The following is a 27924-nucleotide window of genomic DNA, read 5'->3' as shown; positions in this document are numbered from 1 at the left end:
TTACAGTCAGCTTCAGTGATTACTCTCCGTTGGTCACTGTCAGCTTCTGATGGCTGGCTGCTGCACTCCTCATCGTCAAGGCTCTTGTCTCCTTCGCAAAACTTTCTGCACCACCACTGCAGCGTACACTTGTTAGCATCTCCTGGGCCAAACGCGTTGACGTTGTGAGTTTTCTCTGCTGCTTTATGACCCATTTTGAACTCGAATAAGAAAATTGCTCGGACTTGCTTTTTGTCTTAACATCATTTGCCTAGTCTAAAATAAATATAAAATAAACAGCAAGTAATGTCATAAGCAGAACAGCACAAAGTGAGAAACGCACATGAAAATGATGTGTAACAAAACCATGTTTATTTAAGGGTGCATTCCAGTGTTGAACAGCAAAGCTCAGCAGTACAGAACCACGGTTACTTTTGCACCAACCTAAATAGTTGTTGCAAATCAGTTTGAAAGTAGCTTATTGATGATTTTTATTCTCATTGTGTCCTAATCTAATTTGATTATATTTCCTTCTAATGTTTTAGGAATTAGCTTCCAAAAAATCTCTGCCTATGAACTATTACACAGTATTCTACCATGTTCAAGAACAACTACCCAGAGACTGTTTTGTGGTGAGTGAAGGAGCAAATACTATGGATATTGGACGTACTGTGCTTCAAAACTACCTTCCTCGCCACAGGTAAGGCTTCCAAGAAAGGAATTATAATGAAATAATGCATTCAATTAGAAATGACAAAAAGCAAATTAATAAAAACATTTGAAAATTCTATGTGTCCATAAGGACGTACTTCATAAATATATTTTTAGTAAAGGTTTTGGAGCACTTCTGTGCTTGGTATGAGACTGACGAGCTGCCTGTTGCACTAAAGAGGCAACTTAAAAACCACTTGCTCCTTAGAAGTAAAGCTATGACAAACCCATAGCATATTAAAAAGCAGAGACATCACTTTGTCACCAAAGATGTGTATAGTCAAAGCTGTGGTTTTTCTCGTGAGAGTTGGACCATAAAGAAGGCTGAGTGCCAAAAAATTGATGCTTTCAAATTGTGGTGCTGGAGAAGACGCTGAGAGTCTCTTGGACTGCAAGGAGATCAAACCAGTCAATCTTAGGGGAATTCAACCCTGCATATTCATTGGAAGGACTGATGCTGAAGCTGAAGCTCCAGTACTTTGGCCACCTGATGTGAAGAACCAACTTACTGGAAAAGACACTGCTGCTGGGAAAGGTTGAAGGCAAAAGGAGAAGGGACTGGCAGAGGATAAGATGGTTAGATAGCATCACTAACTTGATGGACATGAATTTGAACAAACTCTGGAAAATAGTATAGAACAGAGGAGCCCGGCATTCTGCAGTCCATAGGGTCAAACTCGACTTAGCGACTGAACAGCAATGCTTGGTGTGCCCTGAGGTCATGTGATAATTTGTGTACTCAGTGTTCTCAGGATATATTCACAGTCTTCCAAGCAATCATAGGTGATTTTTCCCATTCATTCTGCTTATCCGCAACAAATTAGTTTCTCACAGTCTTAAAACTTAATAATAAGGAGGATGTTTTTATTGTTCTTTATTGTTCCATGAGCCATGTGGATATGACTAGATTTGTGCCAACGCCACCATCTGTGATATGCCCAGAGAGTTTCATTTTAGCTCTGTTCCCCAACAGACTTGATGCTGGTACTTTTGGAACAATGGGAGTCGGTTTGGGATTTGCCATTGCAGCTGCTATAGTGGCTAAAGATAGAAACCCAGGGCAGCGGGTCATCTGTGTGGAAGGAGACAGTGCATTTGGATTTTCTGGCATGGAAGTAGAAACCATCTGCAGGTAAAAAAGCATCCTGAATCAGGGTATTTCTTTCTCTGAAATATGAAAAATTATACCCAAGACCCACTTGCCTAATGCAAAACAGGGGAGTAGTTTTTAGGTCACTGAAAAAAGTTCTGGTCTGAAAAACTCTTGATTTCTTTGGGGAGATAGCAGAGCTTGGTGGTTAAGAGCACAGCCTCTGGGTCAGATGGCCTGGATTATTTAAATGCTGGCTGTTCCACTAGGACCCAAAATAAGTCTCTTAACCAAATTTCAGTCTCCTCTAAAACAGGAATAGGAGTCGTACTAGTTTCTACCTTAAACGACAGTTGTGAGGAACAGTTGAAGTAATCTAGGTGCTTCAGGGGGTGGATTAAATATGGAAGGTTTCATTCTTGTTAGCACCCAGATCTGTGAAAACCAAGGTTCAGAAAAACTCAGTGATTTGTCCAAGGTACACAGCTGCATAGTGGTAGGACCAGTCTGCCAACCACTAACCTTTCACTCTTTCTACCGCTCCATGATATTTCTGTTAATAATTTGATAATCTTTATTAGGGTTTCCCTGATAGCTCAGAGTGTAAAGAGTCTGTCTGCAGTGCAAGAGACTGGGGTTCCATCCCCGGGTCAGAAAGATCCCCTGGAGAAGGGCATGGCAGCCCACTCCAGTCTTCTTGCCTGGAAAATCCCATGGACAGAGGAGCCCGGCAGGCTACAGTCCATGGAGTCGCAAAAAGTCAGACACAACTGAGCGACTTTCACTTTCACTAGGATAACAAATGCTTAATTTTTAGTCTTATCCTAATACTACAAAAAAGCTTATGGAAAACTATCCATTTTCAAGTTAAAATTTTAATCCAATGAAAAGAAATTGCTTTCGAATGGAAAATTATTTCCTTTATATTTTGCTTTCAATTTTAGGTACAACTTGCCAATTGTACTTTTGGTGGTGAATAATAATGGAATTTATCAAGGTTTTGATACAGATAGTTGGAAGGAAATGTTAAAATTTGGAGATGCTACTACAGTGTAAGTAACCCAGAATAACATATATTTACTTTTCTCATCGAGTTTAATCTGTTTAAAAAGTGTGCTGTACCGGAATGTGCCTGCGTGGTGTAAGTATTGCTTCTTTCCATGGCCGGCTGCTCTACAGGGCAGGAGTTCTGTCTGCATGGTTCCTTTTCATACAACCATCCTTGATTGGCACTTCAATGAGCAGTTTATGATCAGGGAGCCACTGAAGTCTCAGGTGAATGAGTTTGATGTCTAAGCCTTGTTAACAAAAAACTTATTGCAAAATGCTCCTAGTCCTACTATTCCTACTGTACAATATAGGGATATAGATGTTTACATATTATTCATGATACAGAGGTCTTCCTTTTACCACGCTAAATTTTGGTCATCTGATGCCACAGTCACCCTGAGACAGTACTGTGGCTGGCCGTGGGATGTGAGAGATGTGAATCTGGCAGCAGGGCATGGGTATGTTTCTTAAGCCTTGCTGACTTTGTCGTTTTGTTGTGATTTGCGGTTTTGTAGTAATCACTCCTTTTTTCTTTTTTATGAGAAGAATGATTCATAATAATTGATGGTATAGCTTACACTGTCCATCAAGGTAGCTACTAGCCACATATGGCTGTTTAAGTTTAAATTAAAAATTCAGTTTCTCTTTTTAATCAGTCACATTTAAAGTGCTCAGAGCAGCAGGTCACTAGTAGCTACTGTTTTGGACAAAACAGATATAAAAATTTCCATCATCATAGAAAGTTCATTAGACATTGTCACATAGACAATAAAAAATGTATGGAAAGTTTAATTTACAGGCATCTCAGTTTACATATGCCTTTCAGTTTAGCTGAAATTTTCCCACAAATTATTTCAGACAAATTATTTTCTATTGACTATGACCTTCTTTTTCAGGGCCCCTCCAATGTGTCTTCTGCCTCACTCACATTATGAGCACGTCATGACTGCATTTGGAGGCAAAGGGTATTTTGTACAAACACCAGAAGAACTCCAGAAATCCCTGAGGCAGAGCCTGGCAGACACAACTAATCCCTCCCTTATCAACATCATGATTGAGCCACAAGGCACGCGGAAAGCCCAGGTAAAGGCAATTGCTAAGCAGAAGGCATCTCTCAACCCACCCCCAAAAGTATCTACCAAATAGAACACCCTCTCATTTACAGAGTTCTGTGTAAACCATTTCTTTTTTTTTTTTTTTTTTTTGTAAACCATTTCTGAGTTTGTCACTGTCATCTGTTTGTTCAATGAGTATTTGTTAAGATAGGTATTAGATGTGCTATGTCAGGTGCTAAGAATAGCTTAGTGAGCAAAGCTAGGCTCAGTTCTCACTTCGTGGAGTTTATTGTCCAGTCAGAAAGTACAGTCCGTCACCTCTCAACTAGAATGTATCACAGTAAAGTGAGGCAATTCCTCTGAAGGAAAGAAACCCAGTTCTGAATAAACATAAAACAAAGGAATCCAAGAAGTTGTGGAGGAAAGGGAACCTTCCTACCCTATTGATGGGGGTGTAAAGTGGTGCAGCCACTGTGGGAAATAGTATGGAAGTTCCTCAAAAAAGTAAAAACAGAGTTGCCATATGATCCAGCAGTCCTGCTCCTGGACATGTATCTGATGCAAACCATAATTTGAAAAGATACATGCACACAAGTGTTCACTGCAGGAGTAATGAAGACATGGAAGCAACCTAAATGTCCATCAAGAGATTAATAGATAAAAATGTAGTACCTGTATACAATGAAATATTACTCAGCAGTAAAAGGAACAAAATTATGCCGTTTGCAGCAACATGGGTGGGCCTAGAGATTATCGTATTAAGTGAAGTAAGTCAGAAAGAGAAAGACAAATACTGTCTGGTATCATTTGTAGGTGGAATCTAAAGTTTGACACAGATGAACTTACCTGTGAAACAGAAGCAGACTGATACAGAGAACAGATTTGTGGTTGCCACGGGGGAGGGCGAGAGGGAAGGGATGGATTGGGAGTCTAGGATCAGCAGGTGCAAACTATTATATATAAAATGGGTAGGCAACAGAGTCCTACTGTATAACACAGGGAACTATGTTCAAAAGTCTATTATAAGCCATAATGGAAAAGAATATGAAAAAGGGTATCTATATACATGTATAATGGAATCACTTTGCTATTCATCAAAAATTCACACAACATTGTAAATCAACTAAGTATACTTCAATAAAATAAATTTGAAAACAAGCAAAAAAACCCACAAAGGAATTCAGTTTATACTGGAGTCACCAGGAAGTCTTCTCAGAAGTGATGCTTAAACTGAGAGCTGAAGGATAAGTAAGGAAGTAGGACATGCTCAGCAAAGAAGCGAGAAGAACACTGTGCACAGGCTGTTTAGCAGGACAGAGTGTGGCAAGTCCAGGAAACTGAAAGAAGGCCAAAGTGGCCAGAAGGCAGAGAGTGGATATAGTCTCAATAGGATAGGAGATTATATAATAGGGTAATTTGGGCAATTATATTCAAAGTTACTTTGGCCTCTAAAGCAAAACTGCAGTATAGACTATACCAGTAAAATAAATGATAAAGTTTATAGCCTGCTCCTCTTCCATTCCAGATTAAGTTGCTTTTCATACTTACCTTTGTACTTTGATCCTGGTCCAGCTAATTTTGCTTTCTCTTAAATACCTGGCCTTCAAGCTTACACCTTGCATATCAGCTGTTGTTTTCAATGTTTTGTATATTTTTTCAAGGAGCTTTTGTCTTGGTTCTTTATACATCTGCTGTTAGATTTTCTTCTGTTTTGAACAAGGCAGTGGACAAATGGGCAAAATGGACACCTGGTAAATGAATGTAAATTACCTTATTTGGAATCTATGAAATGTACAGAATTGTACTGAAATTCTGTTTTTATAAAACAGATAACAAGGACTTTGGTAAAAGGAATAAAGGGGAACTACAAAACAGCCAGAAAAGAACAAAATGGCAATAAGTACATACCTATCAGTAATTACTTTAAATATTAATGTATTAAGTTCTTGAATCAAAGTAAATAGAGTAGCTGAATGGATAAAAGATACATCTATATGCTGCCTATAAGAGACTCACTTCAGTTATAAGAACACACACAGACTGAAAATAAAGAGATGGAAAAAAATAATCCGTGCAAATGGAAACCAGAGGAAAGCTAGAGTAGCTGTACTTCTATCAGATAAAATAGACTTCAGAACAAGAGACTGTAGCAAGAGAAAAAGAAGGGCATTGTGTAATGATAAAGGAGTCAATCCAACAAAAAGACATAACATTTATAAATATGACATAGGAAAGTACATAGACATACAACATAGGAAAGTACACGCATACACATGGATATAAAGCAAATATTTACAGACCTAAAGAGAGAGAGACATCAGTATAATAATATTCAGGAACTTTAACATCCACTTACATCAGTGATAGTTTCAGATCAGATCAGATCAGTCGTTCAGTCGTGTCTGACTCTTTGCGACCCCATGAATTGCAGCACGCCAGGCCTCCCTGTCCATCACCAACTCCTGGAGTTCACTCAGACTCCCGTCCATCGAGTCAGTGATGCCATCCAGCCATCTCATCCTCTGTCATCCCCTTCTCCTCTTGCCCCCAATCCCTCCCAGCATCAGAGTCTTTTCCAATGAGTCAACTCTTCGCATGAGGTGGCCAAAGTACTGGACTTTCAGCTTTAGCATCATTCCTTCCAAAGAAATCCCAGGGCTGACCTCCTTCAGAATGGACTGGTTGGATCTCCTTGCAGTCCAAGGGACTCTCAAGAGTCTTCTCCAACACCACAGTTCAAAAGCATCAATTCTTCGGCACTCAGCCTTCTTCACAGTCCAACTCTCACATCCATACATGACCACAGAAAAAACCATAGCCTTGACTAGACAAACCTTTGTTGGCAAAGTAATGTCTCTGCTTTTGAATATGCTATCTAGGTTGGTCATAACTTTCCTTCCAAGGAGTAAGCGTCTTTTAATTTCATGGCTGCAGTCACCATCTGCAGTGATTTTGGAGCCCAGAAAAATAAAGTCTGACACGGTTTCCACTGTTTCCCCATCTATTTCCCATGAAGTGGTGGGACCGGATGCCATGATCTTCATTTTCTGAATGTTGAACTTTAAGCCAACTTTTTCACTTTCTACTTTCACCTTCATCAAGAGGCTTTTTAGTTCCTCTTCACTTTCTGCCATAAGGGTGGTGTCATCTGTATATCTGAGGTTATTGATATTTCTCCCGGCAATCTTGATTCCAGCTTGTGTTTCTTCCAGTCCAGTGTTTCTCATAATGTACTCTGCATAGAAGTTAAATAAGCAGGGTGACAATATACAGCCTTGACGTACTCCTTTTCCTATTTGGAACCAGTCTGTTGTTCCATGTTCAGTTCTAACTGTTGCTTCCTGACCTGCATATAGGTTTCTCAAGAGGCAGATCAGGTGGTCTGGTATTCCCATCTCTTTCAGAATTTTCCACAGTTGATTGTGATCCACACATTCAAAGGCTTTGGCATAGTCAATAAAGCAGAAATAGATGTTTTTCTGGAACTCTCTTGCTTTTTCCATGATCCATCGGATGTTGGCAATTTGATCTCTGGTTCCTCTGCCTTTTCTAAAACCAGCTTGAACATGAGGAAGTTCACAGTTCACATATTGCTGAAGCCTGGCTTGGAGAATTTTAAGCATTACTTTACTAGCACGTGAGGTGAGTGCAGTTGTGCGGTAGTTTGAGCATTCTTTGGCATTGATAGCTTATCGAGACACAAAATCAGTTAGAAAACATCAACCTTCTATGACGCATTTGAACAGATGGACTTAACTTACTGACTGAAAACATTTCAGTATACACTTACATGACAAATCACTGGCCACAGGCGTTAGTTTCTGCAAAAACTCCCCAGTCAATAACGTATGTATTCAGAACATTCCTTTCAAAAACAACAGTATACACATTCTTTTCAAGTGCACATGAAACTTTCTCCAGGATAGATCATATGTTAGGACACAAAACAAATCTTCATAAATTTAAGAATAAAATCATACAAAGCATCTTTTTCAGCCACCATAGTGTGAAACTTGAAATCGATTACAAAAGAAAACTAGAAAATGTGGAGCTGAAACAACATGTTACTGAGCAGCAAAGGGGTCAAAGAATAAATTTTTAAAAAATTTAAGTGAAAATGCTAATAAAATATATCAAAATGTATGGGATGCAGCAAAAGCAGGTCTCAGAAGTTCATAGCAATAAAAGCCTACCTCAAAAAACAAGAAAAATTTCAAACAACCTGACTTTACACTTGAAGAAACTAAGGGGGGAAAAAGCCCAAAGTTGTTAGAAGGAAGGAAATAACAAAGGTCAGAGCACATATAAATAGAGTCTAAAAGCACAGTAGAAAAGATTGATGTAACTTAACTCTGGTTCTTTGAATAGTTAAAACTGACATAACTTTATCTATAATCAGCAAGAATAAAGGGAGAGGACTCAAAATCAGAAATGAAAGATGAGCCATTACAACTGATACTGTGGAAATATAAAAATTCATAGAGACTACTGTGAACAAATATATACTAATAAATTTGACAACCTAAATTTATGGATAAATTCCTAGAAACATGTAAACTACCAAGACTGAATCATGAAGAAATAAAAAATTTGAATAGACTGATTAGTAGTTAGAAGATTGAATTGGTAATCAAAACCTCTGAAACAAAAGTCCAGGACCAGGTGGCTTCATTGGTGAATTCTACCAAACATTCAAAGCAGAATTAATATCAGTTCTTCTCAAATTCTTCCAGAAGATAAAGGAGGAAGGAACACTTGTGAAGTCATTTTTACAAGGCCAAATTTACCTCAATAACCAAGATCAGACAAGGATACCACAAGAAAAGAAAATTATCCTTGATGAACATAGATGTAAAAACCTTAATAAAATATTAGCAAACCAAATTCAACAATACATTAAAAAATTATATTGTATGATGAACTAGGGTTTATTCCAGGTATTTAAAAACAGTTGCTATCTACAAATCAGTCATTGTGGTACACTACATTAACAAAATGAAGGATAAAAATAATATGATCATCTCAATAGATGTTGTTTTGGTTCAGTCGCTCAATCCTGTTCAACTCTTTGCAACCCCATGGAGTTCCCTGTCCTTCACCATCTCCTGGAGCTTGTTCACACTCATGTCCATTAAGTCAGTGATTCCATCCAACCATTTCATCTTCTGTCACCCTCTTCTCCTCCTACCTTCAGTCTTTTCCAGCTTCTGGGTCTTTTCTAATAAGTCAGCTCTTTGCATCAGGTGCCCAAAATATTGGAGCTTCAGCTTCAGCATCAGTCCTTCCCATGAATATTCAGGATTGATTTCCTTTAGGATTGACTGGTTTGATCTTGCAGTCCAAGGGACTTTTCAAGAGTCTTCTATAGCACCACAGTTCAAAAGCATCAATTCTTTGGTGCTCAGCTTTCTTTATGGTCCAATTCTCACATCCATACATGACTAGTGGAAAAAACGTAGCTTTCATGTAGATGAGCCTTTGTCAGCAAAGTAATGTCTCTGCTTTTTAATATGCTGTCTAGGTTTGTCATAGCATTTCTTTCAAGGAGCAAGCCTCTTTCAATTTCATGGCTGCAGTCACCATTTGCAGTGATTTTGGAGCCCAAGAAAATAAAGTCTGTCACTTTCTATTGTTTCCCCATCTATTTGCCATGAACTGCTAGGAAAGATTGAGGGCAGGAGAAGAAGGGGATGACAGAGGATGAGATCAATGGACATGGGTTTGGGTGGACTCTGGAAGTTGGTGATGGACAGGGAAGCCTGGCGTGCTGTGGTTCGTGGGGTCGCAGAGTCAGACACGACTGAGTGACTGAACTGAACTGAACTGATGGGACTGGATGCCATAATCTTAGTTTTTTGAATGTTGGGTTTTAAGCCAGCTTTTTCTCTCTCCTCTTTCACCTTCATCAAGAGGCTTTTTAATTCCTCTTTGCTTTCTGCCATAAGGGTGGTGTCATCTACGTATCTGAAGTTATTGATATTTCTCCTGGCAATCTTGATTCCAGCTTGCACTTCACCCAGCCCAGTATTTCACATGATGTTCACTGCATATAAGTTGAATAAGCAGGGTGACAGTATATAGCCTTGATATACTCCTTTCCCAATTTAGAACCAGTATTCCGTTGTTCCATGTCCAATTCTAACTGTTGCTCATTGACTTGAATACAGATTTCTCAGGAGGTAGGTAAGCTGGTCTGGTATTCTCATCTCTTTAAGGATGCTTCACAGTTTGTTGTGATCCACACAGTCAAAGGCTTTAGCATAGTCAGTAAAACAAGTAGATGACTTTCTGAAATTCTCCTGCTTTTTCTATGATCCAGCAGATGTTGGCAATTTGATCTCTGGTTCCTCTGCCTTTTCTAAATCCAGCTTGAACATCTGGAAGTTCTCGATTCACATACTGTTGAAACCTGGCTTGGAGAATCTTGAGCGTTATTTTGCTAGCATATGAAATCAATGCAACTGTGTGATAGTTTGAACATTTCTTGGCATTTCCCTTCTTTGGTATTAGAATGAAAACTGACCTTTTCTACTCCTGTGGCCACCGCTGATTTTTCCAAATTTGCTGGATTGTTGAGTGCTGTACTTTCACAGCATCATCTTTTAGGATTTGAAATAGCTCAACTGGAATTCCATCACCTCCACTAGCTTTGTTCATAGTGATCCTTCCTAAGGCCCACTTGACTTCACACTCCAAGATGTCTGGCTCTAGGTGAGTGATCACACCTTTGTGGTTTTCTGGATCATGAAGATCTTTTTTGTACAGTTCTTCTGTGTAGTCTTGCCACCTCTTCTTAATATCGTCTGCTTCTATTAGGTCCATACCATTTCTGTCTTTTATTGTGCCTGTCTTTGCATGAAATGTTTCATTGGTATCTCTAATTTTCTTGAAGAGATCTCTAGTCTTTCTCATTCTGTTGTTTTCCTCTATTTCTTTGCACTGATCACTTAGGAAGCTTTTCTTATCTCTCCTTGCTATTCTTTGGAACTCTGCGTTCAGATGATTTTATCTTTCCTTTTCTCCTGTGCCTTTCACTTTTCTTCTTTTCTCAGCTATTTGTAAGGCCTCCTCAGACAACTATTTTGCCTTCTTGCATTTCTTTTTCTTGGAGATGATTTTGATCACCACCTCTTGTACAATGTTATGAACCCCCATCCATAGTTCTTCAGGCATTCTGTCAGATCTAATTCCTTGAATCTGTTTGTCACTTCCACTGTATAATTATAAAGGGTTTGATTTAGGTCATACCTGAATGGCCTAGTGGTTTTCTCTACTTTAATTTAAGTCTGAATTTTGCAATAAGGAATTCATGATCTGAGTCACAGCTCCTGGTCTTGTTTTGCTGACTGTATAGAGCTTCTCCATCTTCGGCTGCAAAGAATATAATCAATCTAATTTTGGTATTGACCATCTGGTGATGTCCATGTGTAGAGTCTTCTCTTGTGTTGTTGGAAGAGGGTGTTCGCTATGACCAGTGCATTCTCTTGGCAAAACTCTGTTAGCCTTTGCCTTGCTTCATTTTGTACTCAAGGCCAAACTTGCCTGTTACACCAGGTATCTCTTGACTTCCTACTTTTGCCTTCCAGTACCCTATAATGAAAAGGACATCTTTTTGGAGTGTTAGTTCTAGAAGGTCTTGTAGGTCTTCATATCTCGGTTCAGACTTCAGCTTCTTTAGCATTAGTGGTTGGGGCATGGACTTGGATTACTATCATATTGCAGGTTTGCCTTGGAAATGAACAGAGATCATTCTGTCATTTTTGAGACTGCACCCAAGTACTGCATTTCAGACTCTTTTGTTGCCTATGAGGGCTACTCCATTTCTTCTAAGGAATTCTTGTCCACAGTAGTAGATATATTGGTTATCTGAGTTAAGTTCACCCATTCTAGTCCATGTTAGCTCAGTGATTCCTAAAATGGTTTGTAAATACACACAATGGGTTATTATTTAGCCGTAAAAAGGATGGAGTCTTAGCACTGCAACAACGTGGGTCGGCCTTGAATGCATTGTGCTGAGAGACTCAAGTCAGAGAGAGGTGAGTGTCATATGACCTCACGTATGGAGCCCCAAACAAAAACCCCAGCTCATAGATGCAGAAAATGGGTTGGTGGTCGCCAGAGTTGGTGGGTGGGGAGTGGGCAAAATGGCCTATGGGGGTCAAAAGGTACAAACTTCCAGTTATAAATATAAGTCTTCGGAGATGTAATGAACAGCATGATAACTGTAGTTAATAATACTGTGTTGCATATTTGAAAGTTGCTAACCAAATAGCTATTACAAGTTCTCATTACAGTAAACATTTTTGTGACTATATGTAGTGATGGATGTTAGCTAGATTTGTTGTCATCATTTTTTGATGTGTACAAATGTCAGGTCATTGTGTTGTATACCTGAAATGAGTATAACGTGTGTGTGTGTTAGTCGCTCAGTTGTGTCAGACTCTGCAATCCCATGGACATAGCCTGCCAGACTCCTCTGTCTATGGAATTCTCCAGACACAAATACTGGAGTGGGTTGCCATTTTCTCCTCCAGGGGATCTTCCTGACCCAGGGACCGAACCCACGTCTCATGTCTTCTGCATTGGCAGGCGGGTTGTTTACCGCTGACGCCACCTGGGAAGCCCCTGAAATAAATGTAATGTTATGAGTCAATTATGGGGCCTTCCCAGTGGCTCAGTTCAGGGGCCACAGGAGGTGCAGGTTTGATCCCTGAGTCAGGAAGATCCCCTGGAGGAATGTATGGCATCCCACTCCAGTATTTCTGTCTGGATAATTCCATAGACAGAGGAACCTGGTGGGCCACAGTCCATAGGGTCGCAGAGAGTGGAGCATGACTGAAGCGACTTAGCATGCATGTGTGTCAATTATACTTCAATTAAAATTTAAAAACAGGGAGAGAAAGGCTTTGGCATAGCCTCTCTAGGCTCTTCTCATAGCAGAGAGAAGAGATACTTAAGAAGAAGCATGGTGATGGGGATGGTGAGCACAGAAAGACTAGGCCAGAAAGATGATGAGTTAGGTGAGATTAGCACAGTTTACATGGAGCAAGCAGCCAGACTGTTTTAAGATAGGTCAACTTTCAGAATCTGCTCAGTACCTTTGTGGGTTTATTGATCACCTTAGAAAGAAACTCTTTGTTCAGATAATTCTGTCTAGCTAGACACCCAATAGATAGGTTTTAAAATCCCGTGTCCTTTTGTCTAGCTGAGCACCTACTTTCCAGTAGCTGGGGTGTTAGTGTTGCAGCCAAGAGCCCCTCCTCCTGGCATCAGAGCATCAGAGCACTAAGGGCTAAAGCCCTGGTAAGTGCGGTCAGAGCACAGACAAAACAGACCGGTGTTATAGTCACAGGAGGGCCCTGACTGATTGTCCTCTCTCTGCTACCACGTTCACCTTTCTAAGTGATCTGCTTCTAGTGGTCTGTTGTGGGTTCTCTATGAACCTGGAGGATATTGCTGGAGAAATATAGCCTCCTACTTCCTCTTTTATAATTCCACGAGGATTATCCTTGTATTTTTTTGCATCTACTACTTCAACATATGTGTCTTCATTCCGGTAGAATTCCACTTATATTACAGTTTCTAAGCTGTTTACTTTTCATTGATTAATTATGTGTCCATTGCCATTTGTCATTTTTTTAAAACAAAGTACAGTTGATTTGCAGTACCATGTTAGTTTTAGGTATACAACATAGTGATTTTTATAGACTACACTCCATTTAAAGTTATTATAAAATATTGGCTATATTCCCTATGTGTGTTAGTCGCTTAGTCGTGTCCGACTCTTTGCGACCCCACAGACTGTAGCCCACCAGGCTTCTCTGTACATGGAATTCTCCAGGCAAGAATACTGGAGTGGATTGCCATTCCCTTCTCCAGAGGAACTTCCCAACCCAGGAATCGAACCCTGGTTTCCTGCATCACAGGCAGATTCTTTACCGTTTAAGCTACAGGGAAGTCTATTCCTATGCTGTGCAGTATATCCTTGTAGCTTAGTTACTTTATACAGAGTAATTTGTGTCTCTGAATCTCATACCCCATCTCGTCCCTCCGCCTGTCCTTCTCCCCACTGGTGACCACTAGTTTGTTTCTATATGTTTAAGTCTGAAAAGATAACATGCACCCCAGTGTTCAGAGCAACATTATTTACAATAGCTAAGATATGGAAGTAACCTAAGCGTCCATCAACCAATAAATGGATGAAGCAGATTCTTGTATGGACTTCCCCGGTGATTCAGTGGTAAAGAACCTGCCTGCCAATGCAGGAGACACAGGTTCAGTCCCTGATCTGGGAAGATGGGACATGCCACGGAGCAACGAAGCCCATGAGCTGCAACCACTGACTCTGTGCTCCAGAGCCTGGGAGCTGCAACTGCTGAGCCTGCAGGCTGTGACTGCTGACGCCCGTGCACTGCAGAGCCTGTGTGCCTCAGAGCCCGTGCACCTCAGAGCCTGTGCTCCACAGCAGGAGGAGCCACCGTGACGAGAAGCCCGCACTCTGCAACTAGAGAGGAGCCCTCGTTTGCTGCATCTAGAGAAAGGCCTGTGCAGCAGTGAAGACCCAGCACAGCCATAAATAAATGAATAAATAAATTTTTAAAAGATGTGATATACATGTACAATAGAACACTATTCAACCATAAAAAAGGAGATCCCATGATCTGCAGCAATGTGGATGGACCTAGAGGATATTATTCTTCGTGACATAAGGCAGACAGAGAAAGGGAAAGAGGAGCGACACTGGGTGTTGTCACTTCTTGATGTGGAATCTGAAGTAAAATGAATGAATGTGACTGTGAGCAAAGAAACAGACTCAGATACAGAGAACAGACTGCTGGTCACCACTTATCACTGATTCATGGTGTAGCGGGCTGCTTGCTGTACAGGGAGGACCTAATCTCTGCAGTTGCCAGTGTCCAGGCTCTATGGGTAGGATAGTTTCTGTCCTGGGAAAGGCTTCCGTGCACTGCTCTTTCTACCAAAGTTCTGCTTAGATGTGGGAGCTTGGTCCTCTTTCCTCCCTCATCTCCTCCTTTTTTAAAAAATTAATTTTTATTGGAGTATAGTTGGTTTATAGTGTGTTGGTTTCTGCTGTTCAGCAAAATTAACAGTTATTCATATATCCATTCTTTTTTAGATTCTCTTCCCATGTAGGTCACTACATAATATGACTAGAATTCCCTGTGCAATACAGTAGGTTCTCATTAGTTACCTGTTTTATATATAGTAGTGTTTATATGTCAATCCCTGTCTCCCAGTTTCTTCCCTCCCCCACCATGCCTTTTTCCCCTTGGTAACCATAAGTTGGCAAGAATACACACAAGAACTATACAAAAAAGGCCTTAATGACCTGGATAACCATGGTAGTGTCATCACTCACCTAGAGCCAGACATCCTAGAGTGTGAAGTCAAGTGGGCCTTAGGAAGCATCACTACGAACAGAGCTAGTGGAGGTGATGGAATTCTACCTGAGCTATTTCAGATCTTAAAAGAAGATGCTGTTAAAGTACTGCACTCAGTATGCTAGCAAATTTGGAAAACTCAGCAGTGGCCACAGGACTGGAAAAGGTCAGTTTTCATTCTAAACCCAAAGAAGGGCAATGCCAAAGAATGTTCAAACGATCGTACAGTTGCACTCATTTCACAAGCTAGCAAGTTAATGCTCAAATCCTTCCAGCTATGCTTCAACAGTATGTGAACCGAAAACTTCCACGTGTACCAGCTGGATTTGGAAAAGGCAGATAATCAAATTGCCAACATCCATTGGGTGATAGAAAAAGCAAGGGACTTCCAAAAAAACATCTACCCCTGCTTCATTGACTACGCTAAAGCCTTTGACTATGGATCACAACAAACTGTGGAAAATTCTTAAAGAGATGGGAATACCAGACCACCTGACCTACCTCCTGAGAAACATGTATGCAGGTCAAGAAGCAACAGTTAGAACCAGACATGGAATAACAAACTGGTTCGAAATTGGGGAGGGAGTGTGTCAAGGCTTGTCACTCTGTTTATTTAACTTATATATGGAGTACATCATGAGAAATGCTGGGCTGGATGAAGCACAAGCTGAAATCAAGATTGCTGGGAGAAATATCAATAACCTCAGATATGCAGATTACACCACCTTCATGACAGAAAAGGAACAGGAACTAAAGAGCCTCTTGATGAAAGAGGAGAGTGAAAAAGCTGGCTTAAAACTCAGCATTCAAAAAACTAAGATCATGGCATCCAGTCCCATAACTTCATGGCAAATAGATGGGAAACAATGGAAACAGTGACAGACCATTTTCTTGGGCTCCAAAATCACTGTGGACAGTGACTGCAGCTATTAAATTAAAAGACGCTTGCTCCTTGGAACAAAAGCTATGACAAAGCATATTAAAAAGCAGAGACGTTACTTTGTTGACAAAGGTCCATCTAGTCAAAGCTATGATTTTTCCAGTAGTCATGTGCAGATGTGAAAGTTGGACCTTAAAGAAAGCTGAGCGCCAAAGAATTGATGCTTTCAAACTGTGGTGTTGGAGAAGATGCTTGAGAGTCCCTTGGACTGCAAGGAGATCCAACCAGTCCATCCTAAAGGAAATCATTCCTGAGTGTTCATTGGAAGGACTGATGCTGAAGCTCAAGCTCCAATACTTTGGCCACCTGATGTGAAGAGCTGATTCACTGGAAAAGACCCTGATGCTGGGAAAGACTGAAGGCGGGAGGAGAAGGGGGACGACAGAGGATGAGATGGTTGGATGGCATCACTGACTCGATGGATGTGAGTATGAGCAAGCTCCAGGGGATGGTGATGGACAGGGGGGCCTGGTGTATACTGCAGTCCATGGGGTCACAAAGTTGGACACAACTGAGCGACTGAACAATGACAAACCATAAGTTTATTTTCTACATATTTCTGTTTTGTAGTATTTCTGCTTCTTTCATACTCTATAGTTTTTTTGTCTGCCCTGATTACTATTAATGGGGCAAGATTCAGAAAGTGATATTAGGTTGTTTTGTAGGAAGAGACAGAAGATTCACTAATAGATTTTTAGCTCCTTTTTAGGAAAAGCTGTAGATCAAAGACAAAACTCATTTACCCCCACTGTGGCTAGTGTCGTTATAATGGGACTTTTGGATTTTAGAGCAAGCAAGATAGGATATAGTTTGATGTAGTTATTTCTTTTGACTGAATATTTGTTTCTTTTCTTTTTTTAGGATTTTCACTGGCTGACCCGGTCTAATCTGTAAAGATGCCAATGAATGACTTGAAGAGTTTTCTCTTTCCTATAAGATGGAATTTTATTTTTCAAAACAAAATTACTATAATCTTAAAATTGTCATGCAAAAATTAAATAAAACATTTCTAAGTGACATTTTATAGTATAGGAATTGATTAAAAATATAAAAAGCTACCAGAATCCTACCACAGAAATAACCATTTACAGATGGAAGAAGGGGTTAATTACATTGTATTGTGACTACCTAACTGTTGAATTACACATCAGTATTCTTTTAAACGAATCCCTTCTTAACATCACATATCTTTTAGAAACCTCTTCAGACAAAAAACAGTTTCAAGAACTGTATACTGAGAGGCATGTTGAGTGAGTTGGAATACCTGGACTGTTTCTGCCTCGTGGTTTATCCACTGAGCACTTCGTTCGTTAGTCTGCCCAGTGTCTGATGGGGCTTGTTCTACACTATAAGTTGTGTGTTTGTTTTCTTTTTCTGGAAAGAACTTACCAAGCCAAAGGAGAAGTCACATCACACCCAAACTAATAATTTCAGGGTATGTTTGGATTATCAACCTCAGTGTATGTGTACCACATTGAGAGCAACTGTCAGCAGCCTTAATATATAGAGAACTCTTGTTGATAAGAAAACTGTTAATGCACTAGTCAGAAAATGGGCAAAGGGCATGAATGTATAATTAATAGAAAAAAGCAAATGATCAATCAGAGTATGAGTATGAATACAAATGAGTATGTAAGTTAAACTTGAAAACCTCTTTTATACCCCAGCTCCTCGGCAAAGCACTTTTAAAATTACAGTTTTCAGCATTTGGTGAGGGTGAAATGAAGAGCGGAGCACTGTGTCGAAATTGGTGCAAATTTCACTGAGGGATTCTAGCAGTGTTTGTATTCACAATCATAAAGTGTTCATACCCCATAACTTTGGACCCAGTGGGCGTATTTCAAGAATGTAGTTTAAAGAAATAATGAAATATTTCGTCAAATATTTATTTGTAAGCCCCTTCAGCGTGGCTTTATTTAGGAACAACCCCAGTGTTTAATGATAAGACATTGGTTATATAAGTTATGGTTTTTCAACATCATAAAATAAAAATTGTGTTGAAGAGAATGTTTATTAATGGAGAAATAAATGACAACCCACTCCGGTATTCTTGCTTGGAAAATCCCATGGACAGAGGAGCCTGGTGGGGCCCGTGGGGTCCCAAAGAGATGTGACTGAGCATAATCACAGCTACAAAAATGGATGGGTTCAGGTCAGGATATACATCTTTACTCATTCACAGATAATATACACAGAGAAAAAAGGGGGCACGAAGTAAACCAAAATTTTGATATATCTTGGTGATGGTATGTAAGTAATTTTTATTTTTTGTACGTTTTTTCCTACTTGTGTAAGATTTTAAAATGAAAATTGTTATATAATTGTATTCTCAGAAACATATTGTTTTAAGAAAATACTAGAAAGGGAAATTATTTTCAGAGTTCTTGTTTATTATCTGCAGTTTTATATATGAATTGGGGTATAGGACTTTATATCTAAGTTCAGCTAGTTTGACTGTGTCATACACATCAGACTTGTATCCATCCATTGGCTTGTTAAGGACCTAAGTGACCTCCGCGAAGCGGTGGTTTCCAGCTTTGAGGTATGAGCTGAGGAGATGCTTGCATGAAGATGTGGTTTCACGTGACAAGCGCCTGAGATCAGGCCCCCCTCTTCCCCAGCAGGTCCCCTTATGGAGTTCTGCGACACACACTGCAGAGCCTGGGCTGCAGAGGAGAAGCAGAGAGTGGGTGGCCCTGTCATCTCACCGGGTGTCCCGTGCTCCCAGTGGACGCTTACCAGGGTCCAGCCCCGGTGGATCCAGGGAATTCGAAGCTGGGACGGTGTCGGCGATCAGGAAACAATAGCTTATTTAAATGTTAATTAAAGATATAAAGAGTGGTTAAATAAGGATAGCTCAGCGAAGAAATTCAGTGAAGAAAAGAGGCTGAATAACTTGGTTTACCTTGAAAGCTAATAAAATTCCAGGACAAGGGATTTGCGTCACCTATGTAGGCCGCAGGTGTCCTCCCGTTCTCCCAAAGGAGAGGAGACACTAAGGCCTCCCCAGTCAGATCTTAGAAGCCCAGGCATAATTAGTAGGCTTGACGAGCCTCCACGCTCCAGATTGGAATTCAGCCAGAAGGTGAGAGAAAGAACGACATGGGGAGACCAAGCTTCGGTGAATAAGGCCTGCATTTTATTTTCCAAAGTAGTTTTTATACCTTAAGTTGTGCGTGGAGGATAACGGGGGAAGGTCAGCAGTCCTTGATCCTTATCGAAGCCAGGCTTTCAAACTTATCATATGCAAAAGTTTAGGTGATTTACATCATCTTCTGGCCAGGAGGCCTGTTAACATTTTATGACCCTTTCTTCATTTTTCTCTAAAGGTGATTATTCTAAAGTCAGGCACCACCCTCCGAAAGCATTAGATAAAGTGCATTCCTATAGGGCAAATGTGTGTTGGGCTATAAAAAGAAAAGAATTAACTCAAGGGTCCAAGGTTACAAACATTAAAGCTACTACTTACATTCCTATACACCAATTATATTAATCAATACATTCCCAGGGACACAGTAGGTAGGGATATGGAAACTTAGCAGCAAACATTGGCCCAACAAGTGAAAAACCCTTCACCAATACAATTTCTAATCAATCTTTTAACTGCTCAAAGGAATCTGTATTTAGACAGTTTAGAACATCTCATGCCTCTCACGGTTGGGAGGCTCTGAACAATCACATGTGGCTGGAAGAACCTGTTCAGGCAGGCTAGAGGACTTCCAAAGGAGTTTGTAGGTTGAAACACTCTTGTCATGCCCAGGAACTTTATTAACTGGAGCTGTAAGTTAACTCTTTTTCAGAGAGAGGTGGTGGGGGACAGCCCCCCGTAAAGTCAGAGGTGTAGGTGAGAGCACAAAGCAAAAAGTAGGCAGACTCTGGCTTTGGGGATGGATGCTCGAGAATTTCCAGGGGGACTCCTGAGGCTAGATCCTGCCTTTGCGTATGTCGAGCCTCCTTCCTCATGACCTTTGCCACGGGCGGAGTTCCTCACGTTGGCTCCCGGCAGACGTTGGCCTCTGGAGGGCACGTGCCGTAGAGTTCATTTCAATTCAGTTGCTCAGTCGTGTCCGACTCTTTGCAACCCCATGAATTGCAGCACGCCAGGCCTCCCTGTCCACCAACTCCCTGAGTTCACCCAAACTCATGTCCATCGAGTTGGTCATACCATCCAGCCATCTCGTCCTCTGTCATCCCCTTCTCCTCCTGCCCCTAATCCCTCCCAGCATCAGAGTCCTTTCGAATGAGTCAACTCTTCGAATGAGGTGGCCAAAGTATTGGAGTTTCAGCTTTAGCATCATTCCTTCCAAAGAACACCCAGGGCTGATCTCCTTTAGAATGGACTGGTTGGATCTCCTTGCAGTCCAAGGGACTCTCAAGAGTCTTCTCCAACACCACAGTTCAAAAGCATCAATTCTTCAGCGCTCAGCTTTCTTCACAGTCCAACTCTCACATCCATACATGACCACAGGAAAAACCATAGCCTTGACTAGACGGACCTTTGTTGGCAAAGTAATGTCTCTGCATTTGAATATGCTATCTAGGTTGGTCATAACTTTTCTTCCAAGGAGTAAGCATCTTTTAATTTCATGGCTGCAGTCACCATCTGCAGTGATTTTGGAGCTCAAAAAAAAAAAAAAAAACAAATAAAGTCTGACACAGTTTCCACTGTTTCCCCGTCTATTTCCCATGAAGTGATGGAACCAGATGCCATGATCTTTGTTTTCTGAATGTTGAGCTGCCAACTTTTTCATTCTCCTCTTTCACTTTCATCAAGAGGCTTTTTAGTTCTCTTCACTTTCTGCCATTAGGGTGGTGTCATCTGCATATCTGAGGTTATTGATATTTCTCCTGGCAATCCTGATTCCAGCCCAGCGTTTCTCATGATGTACTCTGCATAGAAGTTAAATAAGCAGGGTGACAATATACAGCCTTGACATACTCCTTTTCCTACTTGGAACCAGTCTGTTGTTCCATGTTCAGTTCTAACTGTTGCTTCTTGATCTGCATATAGGTTTCTCAAGAGGCAAATCAGATGGTCTGGTATTCCCATCTCTTTCAGAATTTTCCACAGTTGATTGTGATCCACACATTCAAAGGCTTTGGCATAGTCAATAAAGCAGAAATAGATGTTTTTCTGGAACTCTCGTGCTTTTTTGATGATCCAGCAGATGTTGGCAAATTGATCTCTGTTTCCGCTGCCTTTTCTAAAACCAGCTTGAACATCTGGAAATTCACGGTTCACATATTGCTGAAGCCTGGCTTGGAGAATTTTAAGCATTAGTTTACTAGCGTGTGAGATGAGTGCAATCGTGTGGTAGTTTGAGAATTCTTTGGCATTGCCCTTCTTTGGGATTAGAATGAAAACTGACCTTTTCCAGTCCTGTGGCCACTGCTGAGTTTTCCAAATTTGCTGGCATATTGAGTGCAACACTTTCACAGCATCATCTTTCAGGATTTGAAATAGCTCAACTGGAAATCCATCACCTCCACTAGCTTTGTTCGTAGTGCTGCTTTCTAAGGCCCACTTGACTTCACATTCCAGGATGTCTGGCTCTAGTTGAGTGATCACACCATCGTGGTTATCTGGGTCGTGAAGATCTTTTTTGTATATTCTGTGTATTCTTGCCACTTCTTCTTAATATCTTCTGCTTCTGTTAGGTCCATACCATTTCTGTCCTTTATTGAGCCCATCTTTGCATGAAATGTTCCCTTGGTATCTCTAATTTCCCTGAAGAGATCTCTAGTCTTTCCCATTCTGTTGTTTTCCTCTATTTCTTTGCACTGATCACCGAGGAAGGCTTTCTTATCTCTCCTTGCTATTCTTTGGAACTGTGCATTCAGATGCTTATATCTTTCTTTTTCTCCTTCCTTTTCATTTCTCTTCTTTTCACAGCTATTTGTAAGGCCTCCTCAGACAGCCATTTTGCTTTTTTGCATTTCTTTTCCATGGGGATGGTCTTGATCCCTATCTCCTGTACAATGTCACAAACCTCCCTCCATAGTTCATCAGGCACTCTATCTCTCAGATCTAGTCCCTTAAATCTATTTCTCACTTCCAGTGTATAATCATAAGGGATTTGATTTACGTCATACTTGAATGGCCTAGTGGTTTTCCCTACTTTCTTCAATTTCAGTCTGAATTTGGCAATAAGGAGTTCATGATCTGAGCCACAGTCAGCTCCCAGTCTTGTTTTTGCTGAGTGTATAGAGCTTCTCCATCTTTGGCTGCAAAGAATATAATCAATCTGATTTTGGTTTGACCATCTGGTGATGTCCATGTGTAGAGTCTTCTCTTGTGTTGTTAGAAGAGGGTGTTTTCTATGACCATTGCATTCTCTTGGCAAAACTCTATTAGCCTTTGCCCTGCTTCATTCCATATTCCAAGGCCAAATTTGCCCATTGCTCCAGGTGTTTCTTGACTTCCTACTTTTACATTCCAGTCCCCTGTAATGAAAAGGACATCTTTTTGGGGTGTTAGTTCTAGAAGGTCTTGTAGTTCTTCATAGAACTATTCAACTTCAGCTTCTTTGGCATTACTGGTTGGGGCATAGACATGGATTACTGTGATGTTGAATGGTTTGCCTTAGAAATGAACAGAGATCATTCTGTCGTTTTTGAGATTGCACCCAAGTACTGCATTTCGGACTCTTTTGTTGACCATGATGGCTACTCCATTTCTTCTAGGGGATTCCTGCACACGGTAGCAGATATAATGGTCATCTGAGTTAAATTCACCCATTCCAGTCCATTTTAGTTTGCTGATTCCTAAAATGTAGACGTTCACTCTTGCCATCTCCTGTTTGACTACTTCCAATTTGCCTTGACTCATGGACCTGACATTCCAGGTTCCTATGCAATATTGCTCTTTACAGCATTGGACCTTGCTTCTATCACCAGTCACATCCACAGCTGGCTATTGTTTTTGCTTTGGCTCCATCCCTTCATTCTTTCTGGAGTTATTTCTCCACTGATCTCCTGTAGCATATTGGGCACCTACCAACCTGGGGAGGTCCTCTTTCAGTATCCTATCATTTTGCCTTTTCATCCTGTTCATGGGGTTCTCAAGGCAAGAATACTGAAGTGGTTTGCCATTCCCTTCTCCATGCCATTTACTCATCTCACATGCTAGTAAAGTAATGCTTAAAATTCTCCAAGCCAGGCTTCAGCAATACGTGAACTGTGAACTTCTAGATGTTCAAGCTGGTTTTATAAAAGGCAGAGGAACCAGAGATCAATTTGCCAACATCTGCTGGATCATCAAAAAAGCAAGAGAATTCCAGAAAAACATCTATTTCTGCTTTATTGACTATGCCAAAGCCTTTGACTGTGTGGATCACAATCAACTGTGGAAAATTCTGAAAGAGATAGGAATACCAGACCACCTGACCAGCCTCTTGAGAAACCTATATGCAGGTCAGGAAGCAACAGTTAGAACTGGACATGGAACAACAGACTGGTTCCAAATAGGAAAAAGAGCACGTCAAGGCTGTATATTGTCACCCTGCTTATTTAACCTCTATGCAGAGTATATCATGAGAAACGCTGGGCTGGAAGAAGCACAAGCTGGAATCAGGATTGCCGGGAGAAATATCAATAACCTCAGATATGCAGATGACACCACCCTAATGGCAGAAAATGAAGAGGAACTAAAAAGCCTCTTGATGAAAGTGAAAGAGGAGAGTGAAAAAGTTGGTTTAAAGCTCAACATTCAGAAAACGAAGACCATGGCATCTGGTCCCATCACTTCATGAGAAATAGACGGGGAAACAGTGGAAGCAGTGTCTAATTTTATTTTTTTGAGCTCCAAAATCACTGCAGATGGTGACTGTAGCCATGAAATTAAAAGATGCTTACTCCTTGGAAGGAAAGTTATGACCAACCTAGATAGCATATTCAAATGCAGAGAGACATTACTTTGCCAACAAAGGTCCGTCTAGTCAAGGCTATGGTTTTTCCTGTGGTCATGTATGGATGTGAGAGTTGGACTGTGAAGAAGGCTGAGCGCTGAAGAATGGATGCTTTTGAACTGTGGTGTTGGAGAAGACTCTTGAGAGTCCCTTGGACTGCAAGGAGATCCAACCAGTCCATCCTAAGGGTTATCAGTCCTGGGTGTTCACTGGAAGGACTGATGCTGAAGCTGAAACTCCAGTACTTTGGCCACCTCATTCGAAGAGTTGACTCATTCGAAAAGACCCTGATGCTGGGAAGGATTGGGGGCAGGAGGAGAAGGGGACGACAGAGGATGAGATGGTTGGATGGCATCACCGACTTGATGGACATGAGTCTGAGTGAACTTTGGGAGTTGGTGATGGACAGGGAGGCCTGGCGTGCTGCGATTCATGGGCTCGCGAAGAGTTGGACACGACTGAGCGACTGAGCTGAACTCACTGGATGATAGTTGACTGAGAACTCATCATGTTGGAAACAGCTCAGTGGATATTTTCTGTGGTTATCTCATGTGTGCACCTTTGGAGTAGCTCAGCTTATTCTGTGACTGGCGTGTATTTTCCATACAGAAAAAAGTCTCAAATCTATTACAAAGAAATAATAGAATTTTGAACATTAAAGGAAAGTAAAAGTAATATTGCTTCCAGAAATATATTTGTTCTTTTATTACCTCTAATTTAATAGTAAGTACCATACAATATTGTATTAGTTTCAAATGTTTAATTTAATGATTCAGTATTTTTATACATTATGAAACGGTCACCATGGTAACACCAATTGCTATCTTTCACCATGCAAAGCTGTTACAATATTATGTTGCCTATGTATGTTATAAGCTCATGAGCTATTTATCTTACAGCTGGAAGTTTTTACCTTTTAAACTTTGTCCCCTCTTTTATCTGTCCTTCACCGCACTTTCTTCTGGCAACCACCAGTTGGTTCTACCTATGAATCTGTTGTATTTTGTTTGTTCATTTGTTTTTCAGTTTTTAGATTCCATATTGAAATCATGTACTTGTCTTTCTCTGTTTTACTGACTTCACTTAGCATACCACTCTCCAGGTCAGTCCTTGTTGCTGCAAATGGCAAGACCTTGTTCTTTAAATGGCTGAGTAGTATTATATTAATACCGCATCTTCTTTATCCAGTCATCTATGCATGGACATTGAGGTTATTTCCATATCTTGGCTATTGTAAATAACACTGCAGTGATCATAGGGGTGCATGTATCCGTTGAATTAATGTTTTTATTTTCTTTGGATAAATACCCAGAAGTGGAATTGCCGGATTGTACTGTAATTCTATTTTTAGTTTTTTGCAGAACCTCCATATTGTTTTCCATAGTGGCTGCAGCAATTTCCTTTAGTGTTTTTAAGACATTTCTCTAGGCAATGGGGAAGTAGTACACTGCCATGAAGAAGTGGTACATGGCTAAAGTAAACGTAGATTTAAAAGTGACTGTGATGAAGTTTCACATGAATGTATGAAGAAAGTTGGAAACCAGTTAAATTCCAGGTGGGAATTATGACTGAGAAACCCTAATAAAGCAGAGTGTGCTGACTGCTGTGGACAGTGAAATGTATACAGATGCAGTCTGAGTCATCTGGTGTTTGCTGGTTGCATTTGTTGGCTGCTAATCTGAATAACGGGGGCAACCCAGGTGTCCCAGTGAAGAATCTGCCTGCCAGTGCAAAAGACGCGAGAGATGCAGGTTTGATCCCTGGGTGGTGGGAAAGATCGCTTGTAGTAGGAAATGGCAACACACTCCAGTATTCTTGACTGAAAAAATTCCTTGGACAGAGGAGCCTTGCAGGCTACCATGGAGTCTCCAGGAGTCAGACACGACTGAATGACTGAGTACACACACATGCACTCTCGCAATCTGAATAATGAAGTCATGTGGGTAAAGGAAATTGAAAATCCGGTGACATACTCCCAAAGATAAGATGCAGATTAAGGGACACCTTGGATTCAGATCTGACAGGCACGGATGCCTATGCCTCTGGTTTTCATCAGATTATTTTGGATCATCCCTCTCCTCCAAGCCCTTTCTTTCCAGGAGAGAGGCTGGCTAGCTGGTCAGTGAACCCATGGTGGACCAGTTGTATGGTTACCCCTGCAGTTAGAGAGAAAAAAGGCCCAGCTAAAAACACTTTAATCTCCAGTTTCAAAGTTTGAAGGGAACACTTTAAATTATGACTCAGGCCTGGAAATACCCAGAGATAGCATCATCCACCGTCTCCTTCCCAGGTGTCACTGGAGCTGGCTCTGTAGTCACTCTATAGCTAGCGCGTTTGTCCTGAGCCTCACTCTCCGGCCCCAGCGTATTCCCAGGAGCTGGCTCCTCGAGGCTCAGGGAGAGAAGGACATCAGACCCAGTGTCACCTCAGCCTGAGCCCTGCCATGCCACTTCCGCTCCAGTGCTCCGTGTGCTGCCCCCCATTTGGCGTGTGGTGTCAGCTGTATTGTCACCTCTTCCACAAAGTCGTCCACTTTCCCTGCCCTCCTACAGCACCTCGTTCACTACTCACATTATGCTTGGTGAAATGAATCCCCATCCCCCTTTCCGCCTTGGCTGAGTCCCTGTGCACCCAGGTGCTGCCCACCCTCCTCTTCCGGGGCTTGCATCCGCTTGCTCTCTTTGGCAAGCTCCTCTGAGGGCTCCCATGAAGAATCTACTCCCACAAGTCATGTAGTGAAATATACATCATGGACGTCACAGACATTTTCTTGCAAGGGTGGAGACCCAGGAGGGGTTTATGTCACAAAAGGTGCAGCAGACAACTCTGAGGGTGCAGAGTGGAGAGGGTGAGCCATTCAGCGTCAAAGGCCAGCCCTGGGGCCTGGGTTAGACACCCCCGCCATCCTTAGCAGAGAGAGATGAGAAAGCCTTCCTCAGTGATCAGTGTAAAGAAATAGAGGAAAACAATAGAATGGGAAAGACTAGAGATCTCTTCAAGAAAATTAGAGATACCAAAGGAACATTTCATGCAAAGATGGGCTCGATAAAGGACAGAAATGGTATGGACCTAACAGAAGCAGACGATATTACGAAGAGGTGGCAAGAATACACAGAAGAACTGTACAAAAAAGATCTTCACGACCCAGATAACCACGATGGTGTGATCACTCACCTAGAGCCAGACATCCTGGAATGTGAAGTCAAGTGGGCCTTAGGAAGCATCACTATGAACAAAGCTAGTGGAGGTGATGGATTTCCAGTTGAGCTATTTCAAATCCTGAAAGATGATGCTGTGAAAGTGCTTCACTCAATATGTCAGGAAATTTGGAAAACTCAGCAGTGGCCACAGGACTGGAAAAGGTCAGTTTTCATTCAAAGAAGGGCAATGCCAAAGAATGCTCAAATTACTGCACAATTGCACTCATCTCACACACTAGTAAAGTAATGCTCAAAATTCTCCAAGCCAGGCTTCAGCAATACGTGAACTGTGAACTTTCAGATGTTCAAGCTGGTTTTAGAAAAGGCAGAGAAACCAGAGATCAACATCCACTGGATCATTGAAAAAGCAAGAGAGTTCCAGAAAAACATCTATTTCTGCTTTACTGACTATGCCAAACCTTTTGACTATGTGGATCACAATGAACTATGGAAAATTCTTAAACAGATAGGAATACCAGACCACCTGACCTGCCTCTTGAGAAACCTGTATGCAGGTCAGGAAGCAACAGTTAGAACTGGACATGAACAACAGACTGGTTCCAATTAGGAAAAGGAGTACATCAAGTCTG

General features: G+C 41.1%; 1 protein-coding gene across 2 annotated transcripts in view; it reads left to right on the top strand.

Moving 5' to 3' along the window:
• HACL1 (2-hydroxyacyl-CoA lyase 1) overlaps positions 1-17244 on the top strand; it is a 38616-nt gene extending 21372 nt beyond the window's left edge. For both annotated transcript variants that reach the window (XM_070797142.1, XM_019964530.2), the window contains exons 13-17: positions 525-679; positions 1664-1822; positions 2725-2832; positions 3727-3913; positions 17089-17244. In XM_070797142.1, the coding sequence (XP_070653243.1) occupies positions 525-679; positions 1664-1822; positions 2725-2832; positions 3727-3913; positions 17089-17121 (642 nt within the window). In that variant the 3' untranslated portion in view covers positions 17122-17244. The remainder of the gene's footprint in view (positions 1-524; positions 680-1663; positions 1823-2724; positions 2833-3726; positions 3914-17088) is intronic.
• Positions 17245-27924: the final 10680 nt, after the last annotated feature.

The sequence above is a fragment of the Bos indicus genome, chromosome 1 (genome assembly GCF_029378745.1).
Source record: "Bos indicus isolate NIAB-ARS_2022 breed Sahiwal x Tharparkar chromosome 1, NIAB-ARS_B.indTharparkar_mat_pri_1.0, whole genome shotgun sequence".
Taxonomy (NCBI): Eukaryota; Metazoa; Chordata; class Mammalia; order Artiodactyla; family Bovidae; genus Bos; species Bos indicus.
This window is presented reverse-complemented; position numbering and strand designations above follow the sequence as displayed.